This window comes from Camelus bactrianus, chromosome 11 (assembly GCF_048773025.1).
Source record: "Camelus bactrianus isolate YW-2024 breed Bactrian camel chromosome 11, ASM4877302v1, whole genome shotgun sequence".
Lineage (NCBI taxonomy): Eukaryota > Metazoa > Chordata > Mammalia > Artiodactyla > Camelidae > Camelus > Camelus bactrianus.
Genome location: NC_133549.1, coordinates 44261413 through 44282390, shown reverse-complemented (window position 1 = coordinate 44282390; position 20978 = coordinate 44261413). Strand labels below are relative to the sequence as shown.

General features: G+C 33.9%; 1 protein-coding gene across 10 annotated transcripts in view; it reads left to right on the top strand.

Annotated features, from left to right (window-relative positions):
- Window positions 1-20978, top strand: part of LCOR (ligand dependent nuclear receptor corepressor) — a 110675-nt gene that overhangs the window by 46008 nt on the left and 43689 nt on the right. For 7 of the 10 annotated variants that reach the window (XM_074373826.1, XM_074373827.1, XM_074373825.1 and 4 more), the window contains one exon: window positions 19158-19290. The exons of the other annotated variants lie outside the window; for them this stretch is intronic. In XM_074373826.1, the coding sequence (XP_074229927.1) occupies window positions 19158-19290 (133 nt within the window). The remainder of the gene's footprint in view (window positions 1-19157; window positions 19291-20978) is intronic. 10 annotated transcript variants of the gene reach the window in all.

The window sequence follows — 20978 nt, the reverse complement described above, 5'->3', positions numbered from 1 at the left end:
ATGGAAATTGGTAGAGCAAGAATTAAGTAGTACTTGCAGTTACTCAGTTTGAAAGAGAGAGAGACTAAGAGCATAAATGGACATAAGTATATTTGAAATAGCCAATCTTAGCTGTACTAGGAGTCTGTTAATGACTGACTTCCTGCCTGCCTTGCTTGCTCTCTTTCCTTCCTTTTCTGTTGGTTGGGCATGTAGGCACTCTGAAATATTTACTAAATGAGCAACTAAGAAGTCAGTATGCTCAATAAAGTTGGATAATTTAGTATTAATAGCTGACTGTTTTGAGCACCTACATCTGCCAAGCATATATACAAAGTTCTCTCTGTATTTTTCACTCATGAGGCTTTTATACTTTTCTCAGCTTCTTTTTGAAGTAATTTTAGACTTATAAAACAGTTGCAAAGATAATAAAAAGAATTCCTCTATACCCTTCATCAAGATTCCCCAGTTAACATCTCATGTAACCACAGTACAGTTATAAAAATCAGGAAATTAATATTGATACAATACTATAATCTGTAAACCTTTCAGAATTCACCAGTTATCCCAGAAATGTTATTTTCTGGTTCAGGAGTCAATCTAGCATCACACTTTGTATTTAGTTGTCATATCTCCTTATTCTCCTTTAGTCTGGAATAGTTCTGTTTTTCTTTGCCTTTCGTAACATTAACACTCTTGAAGAGTACTGGCAAATTGATTTGTAGAATGCCCCCTCAATTTAGGTTTGTCTGATGATTCCTCATGATTGAATTCAGGATATGCATTTTTGGCAGGAATTTTACAGAATTGATGATGTGTCATCCTTAGTGCACCATATTTGGGATGCACATGGTGATGTTTGTTTTGTTCAGTTGGTTAAAGTGGTGTCTGCCAGTTTTCTCTACTGTAAGATTTCTATTTCTTTCCTTTTTGTACTTAATAAGTATCTTGTGGGGATGTACTTAGAGATTTTGTAAATACCTTTTTCTCATCATGCTAGTTTCTTATTATACATTAATTTATTATCCATTGATGAATTTTGCTTAAAAGAATTACTCTGGTGGTATTTACCAGATGATGATTTTCTATTCCTTCTGCCTTTGTTAGTTGAAATCCTACTGTAAAGAAGAGGATTTGACTATTGAGAACCCTTTGAGGTTGGCTCCTCATCTTTTTTTTTTATTACATGTTTCTTTACTCTTTGGCACCAAAAAATGTTGCATGCGTATCTTCACTTTCGTTGTTCCAACCCTGAATTTCCCCAAGGAATCCTAGTTTCTTTTATTTGGAAAATTGTATAAGAGAAGAAGGTACTAGATGTACTCATTGGTACTAAAGCATCATTGCTCTAGGCCTCCTCTGTTGTCTGCGCTAGGATATATGTATGTTTTCTTCAATATACATACACATACATCTTCATTTCTTTCAGTATCTATTAGAAATTATCTTGTGAGGCTTTTATTAATTGCAGGATTGTGTTGATAGTATGAAGAGCTGATCCAGTAGTAATGAGAGAGTATTGGAGAGATGGGAAGAATAAAAAATTACTTTCACCAATTAATATCCCTAAAAATGGACTAATTCTAAGCAGTGAATCAATCTGGTAATGGCTGTTCTCATACATGACTGAGATTAGAGATAGCTGTCGTAAACAGCATGGATGTTTTAGTAACTAAGGATGATGCAAGATAGGATATATAAAATGTTTATGCTCTTAAAAAGCTTATTATAAGACTGTTAGTAAGTTTAATATTTGACTAGCATATTTGGAGAATGTTTTAAGAAGTTATGACTTGAGCTACATTTTTGAAGAATACATAAATCTGGATAGGCAGAGAAAAGAGGGGCACATCCTAAGTGGAGCAGAGCATTTATTTTTGTAAGTAACTGGCAATAAGACTGGAGTCAGATCATCAATTTATTTCAGTACCCATCTACCCTCAGGAATCATGTAATTTAAATTAGTCTATCACATTGTGTTTACTCTCAACATTTCATAATTTCCTGTTTCGTGAGTATTCCTTAAATAGAAGTTCAGATACATCCTTTAAACATTTTAATTTTTATTATTATTTTAGCACATTGAAAGTTTAGTAAGAGCAGGTGCTAAATCTAAGTTAGTATTTTCTCATTATATCCTACAACATGTATTTCTGTTGAATGAATTCGTTTGGGCATACTCAGCACTGCTTGATTTGACTTGTTTGTCGTCTTGTCCCAGAGTACCACAACTCAATAAGTATAATAGGAATTTGGAAGAAAAACACATCAATATAGTACCTGTCTATCAGGAGTGAAAAATAAGAAAAAAATATGAGAAGTTTTAAGATTATTTATTTATGAGATTTAAATAGATACACAGTAGAGTTAAATGGATACCACAAATTAGTACATAATTAATTACTCTGTTAATTGTGCAAATCTAAATTGCGAGATCTAACCTTGTATTTCCAGAAGCGTTTTATATAGATTATTTTAAAAGATTAAGGAAAAACCACTTGACACAGTGAATCAGTGCTCATCTAAGATTAAATATCAAAGAGTTTTTTGGAGGGGACAGGGAGTGGCGTGTGTGTGTGTGTTGTGTGTTTTGTATATATTTACTCCCAACCTGTGGATTTTTTTTCACCCTACAACAAACATATAGACTTGGAGAAAAACTGTTCATTGGAGATTAACTCTGCTCTGTTTAGCTTTATGTGGTCAGAGTTAACCAATATACTAATCATTAGGCAAATTTATTTATTAAATGTCTGGTTCTGTGTTAAACCAGAGAGTATATCAAAAAAGTAAAAAACTGATCCCTCCTTGCTTATGGAATCTTGGTGAGATAAATCATGGATGGCTAATGTAATTAAAGGAGATTTAAATTAGGTGTAAATCATCCATCCTGCATGCCTGAAGCTCTGCTGTAAGTAGGAAACATTGAGAGTAAAATTCCTTCCTTCATTCTTATACAGTATTTTAAAAGAAAATATAAGTACTGTAGCAGTTGAGAGGTGCAGTAGATGACACTGGAATTGCTTAATCAAGGATATTGAACCTCAAAAGGGTCTGGGTTTTAAAGCAATTCATTTGGTAGTTATTTTGAGGTTGTAATGGAGAGAAAATTACCAAATGATCTTGTAATAATCCAGAAAATGAGCCTAAACTAAGGTCTTGGCTGTGCAGATGCATAAGGAAGGTATGTATGTAGAAAATCTGGAATAAAGAATTGTCAAAACCTAGCCATTACATGAATATATAGATAAGAGAGAGGAAAATGATACTGATGGTAGTCTTTCTAAGCCAGGATGACTTAGCATGGTGAATTAATAGAAGTTGAGAAAATAGAAGTTGAGAAATGAGAAGGGGAAAGGTATAGTGGCCAATTTTTATGGGGAGGATAATGAGGTTATTAGCTGGAAGCAGTTTGTGATGAAAGTAAACATTATTTATTTAAAGTGTCCAGTGCAAATTGAGTTGAAATGAGATCTGAGCTGAATCCATACTTGGAGTGTTTCTTAATCCATATGGTGATTGGATTATTTGAGCCGATGAAGTCTTTGGTGAAAGGTAAAGCACAAAATAGAGCTGAAGAAGACCTTTATTTTGGGAAGGAGGAAGAAGAATCAGATTGGAAGGAAGATAAAATCCTAAGACTAAATGAATTGCCATCTTGCATCAGATATCTTCCTGGCCCCATCCTGTGTGATGCATAGGGAGATGGGTTGTCATGTTTGTTGCTCTATTATGAACTCCTATGCAATTTCCCAAAATGGACCCTAAATGGATTGAGCAAGTACCCTGAAACCATGGACTTCGAGAGAACAGCTTCTCAAGAATACTGGTTGTGGGAGCCAGACTATAAGTCTGACAGGGTTAATGAATAAATGGGTATTGTGGGAGTTAAGAAAAGGATATAGACTACTAGTTTTAAAAGTTGTCAGTGTCAGGAATGATGAAGAAAACAGGACCATAGAAAGAATGGACAGTTGGTTTAAGTAAAGATATTTTGGGGAGGAGAGGGAAACACGTAATAGTTATACTCTTGGAAGAAAAAAAAACTGGAGGAGAGGAAGAAATAAAAGTTATTAAAAGGAGAGAACAGTTGAAGAAGGCAAGATTGTAAGAGAACCAACAAGAAATTAGTTACTGAACAGTGATGAGAGATTCCTATTGAAATTAGTACAGTTAGTATAACTGTAGGAGGTAACAGCTGGCAGGAATTAAATGAAGCAAGAATGCCTAAGAATCCTGACTTGCTCACACTGAAGGCTAAGAACTGTGAGGAACTCTTTGCTATGAAGGTGGTGTTTAAAAAAATAAAAAAATAACAAAGGGGAATAGTCCATAGTATCTTTACTCCTCTCACTTGTATTGATGCTTGGAGTTTTCTAGTTATACCAGCAACAACAAAAAAATAGTTTCAAGAAAATTAATAAGATTGCCTCATCCAGCAATGCATTTTTTAAAACCATATTTTGGTTATTCCTTTTTCTTTTTTTAAATTGAGATATAATTGACATAACTTACTAGTTGCAGGTGTACAACATAATGGTCAATATTTGTGTACATTGCAAAATAATCACCACAGTAAGTCTAGTTAACATCCATTACCACACAGTTAAAATTTTTTTTGTGATGAGAACTTTTAAGATTTACTCCTAGTAGTTTTCAATATATAATACAGTATTATTAATTATAGTCACCATGCTATACGTTACATCCCCAAAACTTAATGATTTTGTGACTAGAAGTTTGTACCTTTTGACCACCCTCACTCATCTCCCACCCTCCCACCCCGCCACCACCACTATGAGTTTTGATTATTTTTTTTCTTTAGATTCCATATTAGATCATAAAATATTATGACTTTATTTAGCATAATGCCCTCAAAGTGCATCCATGTTGTCACAAATGGCAGTTTCCATAAAAAGTTGAGTATTATTCCATTGTGTATTTGTGTGTGTAAATAGTTGGACTCATCATATTTTCTTTATCCATTCATACATCTGTGAACACTTAATGTTGCTTCCATATCTTAGCCATTGTAATTAATGCTACAGTGAACATGAGGATGCATATTTCTTTTTGGGTTGCTGTTCTTGTTTCCCTCAGATAAATACCCAGAAGTGGAATTGCTGGATCATACGGTAATTCTGTTTTTTGAGAGAGCCTCAGGCTTTTTTTCCCACATCAGGTGCACCATTTTACATTCCCACCAACAATGCATAAGGATTTCAGTTTATCTACATCCTTGCCTACATTTGTTATTTTCTGGGGTTTTTTTTTAATAGCCATTTTAATAGCTATCCCACTTCTAGGTATTTATCTAAAGAGTACAAAAAAAAAAAATTGGGAAAGATACATGCACCCCTGTGTTCATCGCAGCATTATTTGCAATAGCCAAAATACGAAAACAGCCTAAATACCACATCGTTTTGATTACTGTAGCTTTTGTTGTCAAAACTTAAGTCAAAACTTAACTTTGAAATTAGAAAATGTGGTATCTCTAACTATTTTTCTTTTTCAAGGCTGTGTTGGCTATTTGGAGTCCCTTGAGATTCCATATGAATTTTAACATGGATTTATGTATTTCTGCAAAAAACACTGCTGGGATTTTTGTAGGAGTTACAGTAATGTGTATATCATTTTGGGTAGTATTGGCATCACAATAGTATTAAGTCTTTGCCCTCTTATTTCTTATGTTTATTTTTTCTTTAAAAATTTTTTTTCAGCTCCTTGTTTCTAAATTTAAAATCAACTATATGTATTTAACCATTACTATGTCAAAAAGTACCAGCCACTGTAGTTGAAATAAACGTACTGTGAATAATGAAAAAGAAGTTGTAGCCACAGATGCTATTTTCAAGAAATTTGTAGTCTATTGGAGGAGGTAAGAAATACTGATATATATATATATATATATATATATAAATAAATTTAGTACAGATTATAAAACTAGTGCCATCATAGCACTATATATAAAGGCACAATTACCCTCACCTAGGCTTTATAATACCATTAACCTCCAATATACAGTTGAGTATCTTTGTGTTTATTGTGGTCTTAGGCATCTGGGGAAATCCACAGTCATTACCGAGAGCAGGTTAGAAATTTAGGAAGTATTTTGATTGAGATTGGGTTGTGGATGAGAATTGAGATAGTATAAACTTAATTTCCAGCTAGTGGAAGGATATAGGAAAGCCTTGCTATTGACTGGAGGTGGCTTGCATTTGTCTTTTAATGTTTTAATAACAGTACATGTGTAATAGAAGAAAAATTATAGCAACAAATGCTGGTTATAGATACTGGTGAATTAAGTATAATGGTAGTTATAGTCATTTGCCTCTTGCACTTCAGGCTTAATTTCCATGTACAGTAATAACAATTAGATATACTAGTAAGAGTCATTCATGGTAAGTTTGTTGTACATTTTTCATACTTTAATTCTTGATAAGAATTCAAGCTTCAATCTTTGTTGTTTTCCTGTTCTTTGACTTGATCTGCTTAACAAAGTTGAAGGTAATTGATATATAGTAAACATTGTATAAGCACAACAATTCTTATTTGGTTAATATAAAAACCAACAGTGTACATGAAGTAAGAAGGTTTCTTTTTAGGTAACTGACCTTAAAAAGTGTAAGCATTTTAAATGGTGGAGTCATTTTCCTTAAGACTTGCTGGCATTTAAAATAATAAGACATAGGAGAGTGGCATTTAAATCAATGAGTTGCATCTTGTCAGCTCTCTTTAGCTCATTGCTTGAAATGTCAGTAAGCCATGGGTAGCAGACATGGCTGTAGCTGTAAGCCCCTGATCTACTCAGGAAGGCCTTTCTAACATAATTATTACAAAACCTGCATGCATACATATAATTCTAATTCCCAGATTTTCTATACTATAGTATGAATTTTTTAAAATACCATTTAAACTTGGAGAATCCAGGTACAGAGTGACAATGCTTTTGAATTTAGTCAGGAATGACTCTGAAATGTCACCCCTTCAGTTTTGTATCACACTCCTAAAATCTAGGCCATTTTCCCTTTCCCAAGTGTAACTTGTCATTTTTTTCTTCCATTTCCTTTTCTGAGATGTCATCTTGCAAAAAAAAAAAAAAAACTATGTAAGTGACACCCTCATTCTTACCCCGCAAAAAACCCCAAACTCAAAGGAAACAAACTTTAGAGCTACAAAAGAAACTTTAAGAAATGTTCATCTTTATTTTTTTCGTTTAAAGTTTAACTTTATTAACTGTTTGTTGCCCTAAGAACTACCATGGTGATACAGTTTTGTTGCTTTATTTATTCAGTAATGTCCATGCTGTTTTCAGGGACCAGTAGAGCTATATTTGTGACTTCTTGAAGAAGTTTAATAATTCTCTCCAGCAGGGGTTAGCAAACTGTGACTGAATCTAGCCCACAATCTGTTCTTATGTCTGCAAGCTTAAAGAGGTGGTTTTGGAGGTGGGAAAAAAGGAGAGATGCTACAGAGATTATATGTGACCTGCAAAGCCTAGAATATTTACTGTCTGGCCCTTGACAGAAAATTTCTTACTGTTTTGAATATCTTCATCAGGTTATTAAGATGAAGAGAAGGCTAAAAGTTGTTAACTTCCACATCCTACTTACTGTTCTCTTTGCTCTTCTTCTTCTGTGTATCAGAGCAACAGCACAAGCAAATATAATTTAATGGCAAGACAGCTGTGATTATAGAGAAGAGGGTGGTAGAGGAACAAGAGAAATTTGGAAGAAAACAGAGTTCAACATTTGCCAACCCTACATTTTTTTAGACTTTTTGCTTTCAAAAAATTTCATGTTTATAAAAAAGTTAAAAGAATAGCACAAAAAATTTTGTGTCCTTCACATTTAACATTTTGCCACATTTGCTTTATTAATTCATTCTCATTCTTTATCTGATAAATTTTACATATAACACATAGATTTTCCAAAACCATGTCCTTCTGACATGCCCCCATCATTTTTTGAGCCCTTTCTTACTTCCTAATACAGGTTTTTCTAGGTTCATCTTGCCTTTTCTCTGTTCTTGTACTGGATTCCATTTTTCTAGGGGCAGGGGTCTGGTTCCTTTGGTGAGGAATTGTTAATGCATGCACCCCCTTTTTTGGTCCAGTCTACATACAGCTTCATTAACAGACATTGTCGGGCAACAGTCAGCCTCCTTATTTTCATATTTATCTAAGGATATACCTAAAAATCTTGAAATGCCACTGATTCATGTCCACTGACATACCTATTCAGAATACTGTGCACGAAAGTGGATGGCAAATAAAAGATACTGTTTTTTAGCCTAAAAGTATACTTGCTTGTGGAGAAAGATATTCACATGAATTTTCGAAAATGTGTCACATTTCTTTGTGACTCTGAAAATGTAAGTAAAGATCATTTCTTTGATTTCAGGTGGTTAGTTCAAGTTGAAATTCAGTGATAAATTCAATATCTAGTATCTTTAATACCCTGAACCTGTTTTCAGTGATTTTTAAATTGAGATAGTATTTGTACACAATAAAATTCATCCATTTAAGAGTATAGATTAATGAATTTTGGTAAATGTATACAGTTGATAACGGTCAGCACAGTCAAGGTACAGGACAGTGCCCTCACCTTAAAAAGTTTTCTCGCACCCCTTTGTAGTCACTCCCTTTATTGGACCTCCAGACACAGGCAATCACTATAATTTTACCTTTTCTAGAATTTTATATAATAGGAATCATACAATATGTAATCTTCCATTTTTGACTTTTTTCACTTAGCATAATTATTTTATATTCATTTTTTTTGCTTGCAGTTTACAATCATGTATTAATTTCTGGTATGCAGCATAGTGATTCATTTATACATAGATATATACACACACACACATATATATGTGTGTATATATATATATATATTCCTTTTCATATTCTTTTTCCTTATGGGCCATTGTAGGGTATTAAATAGTTCCCTGTGCTTTACCGTAGGACCTTGTTATTTGTTTATTTTATATATACATTCTTGGTTTTTTTAATAACCTTTTGTTCCTTTTTATAGCTAAGTATGTCTCCATAGCATGGATATGCCACTATTTGTTTATCCATTCACTTTTTTATAGACATTGAATTGTTTCCAGATGTTGACTATTAGGCTTATTGACATGTAAGTCTTTGGGCATGTATTTTTCTTCCTCTGGGATAAATACCTAAAATTGGAATTATTAGGTAGTACTCTAATTGCATATTTAGCCTTATAAAATATTACCATGTTTCACCAAAGTGACTGAACCATTTTGTATTTCTGCCAGCAGTATATGGAAGTTCCAATGTTCCACATCTAGCCAACATTTTATATTATTGGTCTTTCTAACTTTAGCCATTCTGGTGGATCTGTAGTGGTATCTCGTGATTTTAATTTTTATTTCCCTGATGACTTAGTGATGTTGAGCATCTTCCTGTATATATATCTATGTGAAACATTGTGTGACTCTTTTGCCATTTTTAAAAACTTACTATTAAGGTGTAATAGTTCTCTATGTATTCTGTATAAAAACCCTTGTCAATTTTTTCTCTTAAAATTCATGTTTTTATGGCCTTTTCAATAAATTTTTGACTAATCCAGTGTCAGACACACAAAGTATATTTTCTTCTAGAAGTTCAGTCATGCTAACTTTTTGATTTATGATCCATTTCTAGTTAATTTTTGTATATGGCGTGAGTTAAGTGTTGAGGTTTATTTTATTCTATGAGATAATCCAGTTTTAGCACCATTTGTTGAAAAGACTCCCCCCCAAACAGTTAACTTATCTTGGCATCTTTAAGTCAGCTGATCGTATATATGTATGTTGAAAAGACCCCCTCCTCAACAGTTAAATTACCTTGGCATCTTTTAAGTCAGCTGACCATATATATGTAGGTATATTTCTGGGCTCTGTCCTGTGCCATTGAACTATATATCTATCCTTACATCAATACCACAGTGTCTTGATTGCTGTATCTTTGTATCTTGAAATCAAGTAGTACAAGTCCTCTGTTTTCTCTTTCAAATTTGTTTTGCTAATCTAGGTCCTTGACTTTTCTATATGAGTTTTAAAATTAGTTTACCAGTTCTTCAAAAAGCCTTTTAGAGTTTTGATTAGGGTTACATTGAATCTCTAAATCAGTTTGTAGAGAATTGCCAAATTAACAATGTTGAGTCAGTTTATGATCCTGATTTACCCCATCTTTATTCACATCATCTCTAATTTATCTTAGCAGTGTTTTATAGTGTCATTTCCCTTCAGCCTAATGAATTTCCTTTAGCATTTCCAGTAGTACAGAGAGAGAGTACTTAAAGCTGTAGAGAAAATTTATAAACTTACTTGAATGCATCTTGTGAATATTTGTTTCTTTGCTATTCCCCAAAAAGTAATAAAGGGTGATTAAAGAATATATTATATGGATTATATGGCTTGAGATGACCAAAAGCTTAATAAAGAACTTGAGGTCTTTTCTACTGAAGAAGATCCCAACCCATTCAGTATTATTTCTTTTTCTACTTTGGGTGCTGGGTCACTAGACCACAAAGTGTTGGTGGCTTGCTGCAGCTCCCTTTTCGTCTACCTCTCCCTACAACCCTCACAGTTCCCTGAAGTGAAATTACCTTAAAAAGATAATTGGAAAATTGACACAAAGTGGTGAGACTACCAGAGAACATAGCTACTGAAGACATGACCTACACTTTCCCCTGAAAGCTGTATACAGAATTAAGTTTTAAGTTCTACATACACACACTCACTCACTAACTCACTCACTTACTCTTTGTTTTGCCAGTCCTAGCAGTTAGAAAAGAAAGGAAGCATTCTCTTCATAATGACAGTAAAAATGTAAAATAATAAATATGTGGGAGCTATATGAATAAACAACAGAATTTTAATTGAGAGCCATTAAAGCCCATTTTGATAAATGAAAAGCAGTTCCTAAAAGAGAAGACTGAATATTTTTAAGGATGTTACTTCTTCCTGAATTACTTTCTAAGTATAATGCAATTCAGATTAAAATACAGTGTCTTCTTTGGGGAGTTGGTGGTGGTAGGAACAGAATTGACTGAGTGATTTTAAATACAATCTGAAAAAATACAGTTAGAATGGTCAGGACATTTTAGAAAATATGAATAACAAGTGGGGATTTGCCTTCTCAAATACTAAGATATTTATAACAATGTAATAATTTTTTAAGTATGATACTGATGATTCTTTTTGCAGTTCCTTAGTAAGGAGAGAGCTTTTAAAAAAACTTAATGCCCACTCCCTGCCCCAGAGTTACAAAATAAAAAGATCTGGGAGTATATTCTAGGTATATATGCCTTTAAGAAGCTCACAGTAGATTCTAATATGACAGAACCACCTCTTGCTAAGAAGCACCCAGTCTAGGTAGACCAGTTCCTGAATCCTGAAGGAAGCAACTCTTAGGTGATATAAATTCATTCTTATCTCCAGCTTTATTCCTATTTAGTTCTGGGCCAACAACTGGTTCTTTATAAAGGAGAAATAATAAATGCAAAGAACAGTGACTTTTGATTTACAGAAAAGTATGTCACATCTTTTTGTTATTTTTTGCCATACCATACATAATGACTCCTTTCAGAATTCACATATGGGGGAGGGAAAATGGCATGAATTGTTTTCTTTAACTTACTATCTCCTGACTATTATATTAGCTTTTTTAGCTTTATGTCATATGAACTTTCTTGGTCTTGTTGGTTCATTTAATTTTGTATATCTATGTACAGTGAGAGAGGATGAGCTATATTTTGTTTATACATCAATGCTATAAATTTTAACCATGTGACCAGATGTACTTGAAAAAAGTATATGATTTTGTGTTGTATTTTTCATCTTTGGTTATTATTTTGGATTAAAACAAGCAAAATAACCATTTAACTGGTGACAAAAAAATTTTTTGGAATAGAAAAGGAGTTTATTAGAGGTACGCTGCCATAGACAACAGCAGGCCACACAGAAGTGCCTGTGTGAGCACCAGGGCGAAGAACAAGTTTAATAGCTACACTGCTGTAGGCAACAGTGGACCACACAGAAGTGCATGTGTGAGCACTGAGGGCCAGTTGTTGGGGTGTTTTATAATATAGAGTCCCAAGGTGCCTGATTGGCTTGTGCACAAGTCTCTGGTTGGTTGTAGTGAGGTAAGAGGTTTAGGGTCCGTGAAGGGCAGTGGGGTTTATGACTCTGATAAGATTGGTGAAGATTATTTTAAAACAATCGTTCAAATTCAGGAAATAATTATCTTAAGGGTATACAGCAAATGGAGAATCATTTGTTCAAAAAAACCCCTAAATTTCAGTAAGAACAACAAGAGTTTATGGCATTTGAGCCATCATCCACTCCCACCCATTTTCCTGAGCTCAGTTTGAGCAGAAGGGACAGACTGTGGGCATCTTTTGTACCTTCTAGCTTTTGTTGCAGAAGCTTTCTTCCAGACAGGTGAGGTCAGAAGGCCTAAGGGCTCCCATCCTTTACTCAGTAGAGGTCTACTGTAGGCACAGCAGGCTGAGAATACTAGGACCTAATTGCCCTGGGCCAGGCCTCATTCATAAGGCAGCAATTCCATGCCAGGAGGGGCAAGTCATTCGACACCCCCTACTCATAGAGCACAGATAACGCTTTGAGGGAAGTAAATTACTGTCCCAGCCCCCAGTTCCTGTGCAGAATAGCACAAAGGTTCTTCCTAAGGCAGAGGCAGGCCTTAAGAACAGAGAACTGTGTAGCTCTTCTAAGGGGACTGACTTTATTTGGAACAGACCTTATGAAAAGATGTTGAAAATTATGAAGATATTTGTGGTGAAGAGTTTAAAGGAGGCTGATAGCTCCTTTATACTAGTAGAAACAAGTGAAATGGCAAACAAGTTAGAAGTTTTAACAGAGAAAAGCAGAAAAACACAGCAACAAAGTGCCCTCCTGGGGTTGGAATAAGCCTCAAAGACTGGCAACATTCTGCCCCTGCAAAGGGGCTCCACTTTTATTGAATCAGACTGAAGTGCAATTTATGCCCCAGGGTGTGGCAAAAACAAGTAGAATAGTAGTAGAGACTAACAGCTGGGTGTCTGATACCACTACAAGCAGATCATCCAGAAGCTTATAAAGGGGAAACCTGATAAAGAAACTGACAAAGAGAGCTCAGCTGAACCCTCGTGAACAGAGAGACTACATGCTCAAGACCACATCTTTTGAGAAGTGGTATCAGAGGCTGCACACTGCTGGGAAACTAAACAGGGACATTTTCTAATGATAAAAGGATCAAACTGTATTCTCTCCTAAGAGCAGAACTCCAAACTGCATGAAGCAAGATGCGACAGAATTGAAGGGGGAAGTATACAATTTAACCATAATAGTTGGACACATAAATAGCCCACTTTCAATAATGGATAGAGCATCTAGGCAGAAGATCAACAAAGATGGAAGACTTGAACAACACTGAATCAACTAAACCCAGCAGACATTACTAGAACACTCCACCCAAGAAAAGCAAATGAAACATTCTCCAAGAGAGACCATATGCTAGGTCATAAAAAATAAATTTTAAAGAATTGCAATTATACAAAGTTATGTTTTCCATTCACAGTGGAATGAAATTAGAAATCAATTACAGAAATATGAGGAATTTAAAATCATGTGGAAATTAAACTGCGTTTCTAAATAATCAATGGATCAAAGAAGAAATCACAAAGGAAGTTAGAAAACAATCTGAGATGAATTAAATCAAAACCAGAACATACCAAAGCTTATGAGATGTAGTTAAAAGACCAACAGTGCTTGGAAGGTAATTTATAGCTACAAATGCCTGCATTACAGAAGAAAAGATCTCAAATCAATACCCTGTCTACCTTGAGACTAGAAAAAGAGCAAACTAAACCATAATTAAGCAGAAAGAAGGAAATGATTAGAGCGGAAATAAATGAAAAGGTAAAATAAAGAAATAGAGAAAATCATCAAAACCAAAAGTTAGTTCTATGAAAAGATCAATAAAAATGATAAACCTTTATCTAGTGCTGATCAACATAAAAAGAGAGAAGATTCAGATTACTAAATCGCAAGTGATATAGTGAAGACCATTACTGACAGTACGGCAGTAAAAAGGATTCTAAGGAGAATACTATTGATAATATATATGCCAAAAGATTAGATAACTTAGATGAAATGGATAAATACCTAGAAAGACACAAAACTGGCATGAGGAGAAATAGAAAATCTGAACAGATGTATGTTGCAGATTGAATGTGTCCCCCCAAAAGATAATGTTTAAGTTCTAATCCCTGGTATTTGTGAATATGACCTTATTTGGAAATAGGGTCTTTGCAGATATAATCAAGTCAAGATGAGGTTACCCAGGCTTCAAGTGGGCCCTAAATCCAATGACTGGTGTCCTTATAAGAAGAGAGATTTGAAGTCACAGACACAAACACACAGGGAAGAAGTCCATGTAAAGATGGAGGGAGAAATTGGAGTTATGCTGTCATAAGCCAAGAAACACCAAGGATTGCTGGAAACCAGCAGAAGCTAGGAAGAGGAAAGAAAGGACTCTTTCCCTAGAGCCTAAAGAAGGAGCAGGCCCTGGTGACACCTTGATTTCAGACTTCTAGGCTCTAGAGCTGTGAGAGAATAAATTTCTGCTGTTTTAAGCCCTCCAGTTTATGGTAGTATGTTACAGTAGCCCTGGGAAACTGATATGACCTAGAACAAGTAGATATTGAATTAGTAATTTAAAAAACTTTGAACAAAGAAAATCCTATGGCTAGATGTCTTCACTGGCGATTTCTACTAGTTTAAGAAGAATTAATACCGATTCTTCACAAACTTGTATAAAATATAAGGAAGAAAGATTTTCTCATTCTGTAAGACTAGTATTTGAAAATCAAAACCAGACAAAAGACGTAACCAGAATACTACACACCAGTATCCATGCAAAAAATACTCAACAAAATATAAGCAAATCAAATCAAGCAACAATTAAAAACTGCTATACACGTTACCAAGTGAGATTTATCTCAGGAATGCAAGGTTGGTTTAACACCCCCCCCCAAATCAATTAGTGTAATACAATGTATTAATAGAAAAAGTGGCAGGAAGCACAGTCATCTCAATAGATGCCTCCCCAAAAGACACTTGACCAAATCCAACTTTCTTATGATACTTCAGCAAAGTAGAATAGCAGGAACTTACCCAACCTGACCTGCAAAAATACACAGCTAACATCATACGTAATTGTAAAAGATTGAACGGTTTCCCCCTAAAATCAGGAACAGGACACAAATATCTACTCTTTCCACTTCTTTTTGGCATTGTACCAGAGGTTCTAACCTTGACAGTTAGGCAACAAAAAGAAACCAAAGTTAATCCAGATTGTAAAAGAAGTAGTAGAAGTATGTCTGTTTGCAGATGACATGATGTTGTTTAAAGAAAATCCTGTGGAATCTATAAAACTATTAGATTTAATAAGCAAGTCCAGCAAGCTTGCAGAATACAGTGTTTTAAAAATTAGTTGTATTTCTGTACATTAGCAGTGAGCAGTCTGAACATGAAATTAAGAAAACAGTTGCATTTATAGTAGTATCCAAAAGAGTAAAATAAACAAAAGTGTAATACTTTGTACACTGTCAATTACAAAACATTGTTCAAAGAAATTAAAGAAGATCTGAATTAATGGGAAAGCATTCCATGTTCATGATTGGAAGACTCAATATTATGAAGTTGGCATTATTCCCCAAATGATCTGCACCTTTCCTGTCAAGACCCTAGCTGGGTTTTGTTTTTCAGAAATTGACAAGCTGATCCAAAAATTCATATGAAAATTCAAGGGACTCTCAATAGCCAAAACAATCTTGTAGAAGAACAAATTGAGAGGACTCACATTTCTCCGTTTCAAAACTTACTACAAAACTATAATGATCAACATAGCGTGTTACTGGCATGAGGCTAGATATAGATTAATGGGATAGAATTGAGTGCCCAGAAGTAAAGTTTATGGCCAGTGATTTTTCACAAAGGAACTTGGACCCCTTCCTTATACCACACACAAAAATTTAGTGGAAATGGATCATAGATCTAAAAGTAAGTCCTAAAACTATAAAAATTTTTGAGGAAAACATAGGAGTAAATCTGCATGACCTTTGGTCAGCAACTAGTTTTTTTTTGGATACAATTCCAAAAGCACAAATGACAAAAGAACAAATAGACAAATTGGAATTCATTAAAATTTAACTTTTGGGGTAGGGGGACTAGCTAAGTGGTAAAGCACATGCTTAGCATGCATGAGGCCCTGGATTCAATCCCTGGTACCTTTGTTAAAAAAATTTTTTTTAACTCTTGTACAGCTTAACTGTAGCATCAGTGAAGTGTTAGAAAGCTCACAGACAGGAGAAAATATTTGCAAATTATATATCTGATAATGCACTTGTATCCAGAATATATCAAGAATTCTTGCAGCTCAACGCTAAAAAGATAAATAGCCCAATTAAAAACTGGGCAAAGCATATGAGTATACATTTCTTTGAAGGAGGTATCCCCCATCAATAAGCACATGAAATGATGCTCAGGATCATTAGTCATTAGAGGAATGCAAATCTAAATCATGAGATACCACTTCTTATATATTAGGATGGGTGTAATCAAAAAAATAACAAGTGTTCATGAGTATGTGGAGAAATTGGACCCCCTCATTGCTGCTGGGAATATAAACTGGTACAGCTACTTTGGAAAATGGTTTGGCACTTCCTTAAAATGGTAAACATAGTTAACGTATAATCCAGAAATTTCACTCCTGTGTATATATCCAAGAGAAATGAAAATATACATCCACACAAAAACTTGTAAGCAAATATTAAAAGTAGCATTATTCATATCATAGTAGACAAAAAGTAGAAACAACCGAAATGTTCATCAGTGGATGAATGGATATAATGTTGTTTATCCTTACAATGGAATATTATTTGGCAGTAAAAAAAAGAAGTCCTGATATGTGCTACAACTTGGTTGAACCTTACAAACATTATTCCAGGAGAAATAAATCAGTCACCAAAAAACCAAATATTGTATAATTCCATTTCTGTGCAATTTCCAGAGTAGATACGGCTTATAGAGACAAATATAGTGGTTGCCTAAGGTTTAAGGAATGAGGGTGTGACTGTTAAATGGGTACAGGGCTTCCTTTTAGGGTACAAAAATGTTCTTAAGTTAGATCATGGTGATGGTTCCATACCTATGAATATACTTTAAAAAGCATTGAGTTTTACACTTTAAATGGTACATGAATTGTACAGTGTGTACCATACCTCAGTCAAACTGTTTAAAAACAAAATAAGTAAGTGTGACTATAATTAACATGAACCAACTAAAAGTAGGCTGTGTATTTCAGAGTACAGGCTGATTAAACTGGTAATTTTTGATTCAAAAACGAACATGTAGCAACTGCCTTAGTGAACACTAGGTTAGTTACTGTGTTGATTTATATTAGAAAGTGGCCTGAATGCTACGTTAAACATAGTTTAAGTATAAATTCTCTGTTCAAAGTCTGACTAAACTGAGTGAATGTAGGACTAAGGACTTGTAAGTACAGCTTATGCCATGGAATGTCTGATTTTTAAAAATCAATAAACAATGAAATGACATTAAAGTATAGTACAAATGAGAATTATTGAACTCTTTAATACTTGTTCCTAATACATTTTAATTGTTAAATCTGTATCAAAATTTGTGATTCGGTTTTAAAAGTTACTTTCTTAATAATTTATTTAATGCATAGAAGAGAATGTTGGCAAATAACACCTGTAATAAAGGTGTTTGTAATGATTCATAACTTAAAATATTTTGTTTAAAGCTTTTTAATATTATGTGGCAAACAATGTGTCTTATATGGAAATGTTAAGGGACTGTCATTTCAGTTTGAGTATACAAGAGAATTCTTCATGTTAAATATTTACAATATGTAATTGAAGTTAAATGTGTCTTTGCAAAATACATATTTTGGTTGTGCTGTTGACATAGTTTGGGTGATGGGGAAATCATAGAAAACTGATTGCAGTTATCATTGAGTATATTTAAAATTTGAGGGGATATCGTTTTTGGATTGTAACATGCTTTCAGTGTCTTATTTACTATTCATTGTGCCAGTGTATGTCCCGTTTTCTTATTTAGAGCACTTCTAAGTTTTTCATGATATAAATAAATGCATGTGTTGATACATTGCAGTGACATGAAGTAAATGATATGCACTTGAACTTAAGGAAGTCTTAAAAAATATACGTTATTTTTCTTTATAGTCTTATTTTTTATTATAGGTTTTTATAGTCTTATTTTTTACTGTCATAATTTTCTGTTTATTTATTAGCTACAAGAGTGGAAATAAGTACAAAGCATTGTCAACCTAGTCCAGTGCTCCTATAGTCTGAGTGTATATTCTGGGAGTCTCTGGGATGAGTCTAATGTAGTATCTTGAAACTTTTTGATCAGGACCCATATTTTCATATTGAAATCATGTTTAAACAAATATATATAAGATACAGAAATGTTTACCCTTAAGATACTGAACTGTTTAACCATTACAACATGCAATGCACTCTGTTTTTCAATTCTTTTCTTCTAATGCTAGTTTTGACCTATTAATTTCAAAACCCACTAAAGATTTGAAAGCTACTGTTTGTAAAATAGTACTGTCAGGACAGAATTATGAATTCAGATACATTCTTTTTGAGTTTTCCCTCCTAATGACCTTTTAAAAATGTTTGTTTTGTGTCTGGAGAAAACAGATACTAGGAGGGCAAACAAGATTCTCAAATGAGATTTGGTGTTTAAGGTATCTTTTTGTCTGAGTTGAGTTGTCTATGAACCAGTGCTATAGTGTAATAAGAACCGTTATGTTTGAATGCTCAAAGAAATTTTCCCCCTGGTAATTATGCTTAAAGTTAACCTATAAATTTAAACAAAACTCAATCAAAAATATGGATAAAAACCACTCAAAGCATATTTTTATATTCACTTTGCTTTTATACTTTTGTGGAGTTAAATATCCTGATTTGAAGTTTTAAAATATTTTAATTGTATTAAACTAATTTATCTTACCTGTTATTAACATTTGTCTTTGACTTTGGATCTGTGCTTTTAATATTGAATGGGGAAAAATTTTTGTGCAAATGTTTCACCAAATATTTTTGCAGGGACACTTAGTCGGTCTGGATGAACCAGCTTCGGGAGCTGGGCAAGAAGCTCTGCTTAAACAAGAGCAAGCAAAAATCATTCGATTCGAGAGACAAGCAGAAGAGTTCCTCAATGCAGTCTTTTATAGAAAAGGTTGGTTCTAGTGAAGAATGACATTTAGCATCTGCTTGTCTTATATTTATCTCTTTAATTTCAGTGTCATTTTTAAAAAGAGTTACTTTTAAAAATATTTTTCTTTATAGATTATATACTTTATAATTCTCTATATTCCTTTGGTCAAGTTAAATTTGAAATAGCCTTGTTTTCTAAAGTTTTTTAAATTATTAAAATTAAAGAAAAATTCACTATTACATAATAAAAATTTCCCACATACATTTGAGGTAACTTATTTAATAGCTTTACCTCTTATATTTTTCAGTTTATCTTTCTCCATGAAACTTTTGTAGGTTTCTTTTATATTTCTTTTCTCTATCCACAAAGCATAATTGCCATCAGCCAGGACCTTTGGGAAGCTTCCCTTCATGTTCATCGTAGTGAAGTCTTTACCTTCAAGAAAATTCTTTCTAAATGAATTTATAGTCCTTAGTTATGCCAATCATCTAGTTCCAAGATGGAGGGTACTATGATAGGTGCTAAAAAAGTTTTCTACAAACTCCTGATAATGCTGAATATCCCTGCTTAATCTTCAGCAGACTCAATGATTCCACTTTCTCTAATGTTTCTTCCTATGTTCTTGTTTATGCCTCTCATTCCTCTGGAAGTTCCCTCCTTCCTTCCGAAGTTTGAAGGGTGATTTTTGCCTGTACATTAGTTAAAAGTCTGATAAATGCAGATTCTAATAGGTTGATTACAGTTGGAGACCAGCTGAGCTTCTGCTTAATGTGATCAATATTTTCAAATGGGAATATAAGGTAAAGTATCATAAAATTAAGGAATGCACAAGAATTTTCTTTTCAGAGGCACTTTTTTCCCTTCTTCCATCAGATCCCTAGGTAGAATTAAATCTTTTAGTACCTCTTCACTTTTCTTTTATATCCTTTAATACCCTCTGACCTAAAGCTCCCAGCTGAGGCTTCCATGCTCGCCATATCACTTCCATAAAATACCCTGATTTCAAAAGTCTGTTCAAAATAGTTTTATGAACAGTTGATTGTTTTAAATTAATTCACATATATACTTTAGAGTATAAATGATTGCTAGATCTGTTTCTGTCAGTTTATTAACTAAATACAGTATCTTCCCAGCTCTTCTGCTGCTCTTCTTTGAGATGTGTACTGAGTCATGGGTCTAATGCTGCAGGAAACTTGATTATCTGGAGAGGAACGCCTCTTCCTAATTTACATAGAAGAACCACTTTTCATTTACTCTTTGCTTAGGGGGAGTTAATGAGGTTAATCACAAGCAGATTCCTGAGGAGAATTTCAGCCTGCTTCTCTACTAGTGCCATCCCTTTGTCATGTAGGGATAACTTAGGTTAAAGTTCCTACAGGTTTTCTTACTTAGAAATTAAATTTGGGGGCACATGACTTTCGTGGGGAGAATTCGTACCTTGAAATCAGTCTTAGGATAGACTTTGAGAGATGAGAATCCTCTGAAATTGTATGTAAAGTTTGTGTATTTGTCTGTACACTGGCATATGATGCTCAGAAAAAGAACTATTGCTTTGCAATTGGAAGTTCCCCCTTTATGTATTAATATTGTTATTTGTAGATATTTTATTAACCCTCTTGGAAATGTCTAAAAGATAGACATTACAAGTCTTCAAATTAATACCAAAAATGTTCAGTATCCATAGAGATGACAGGCAGTTTAATCTGAAG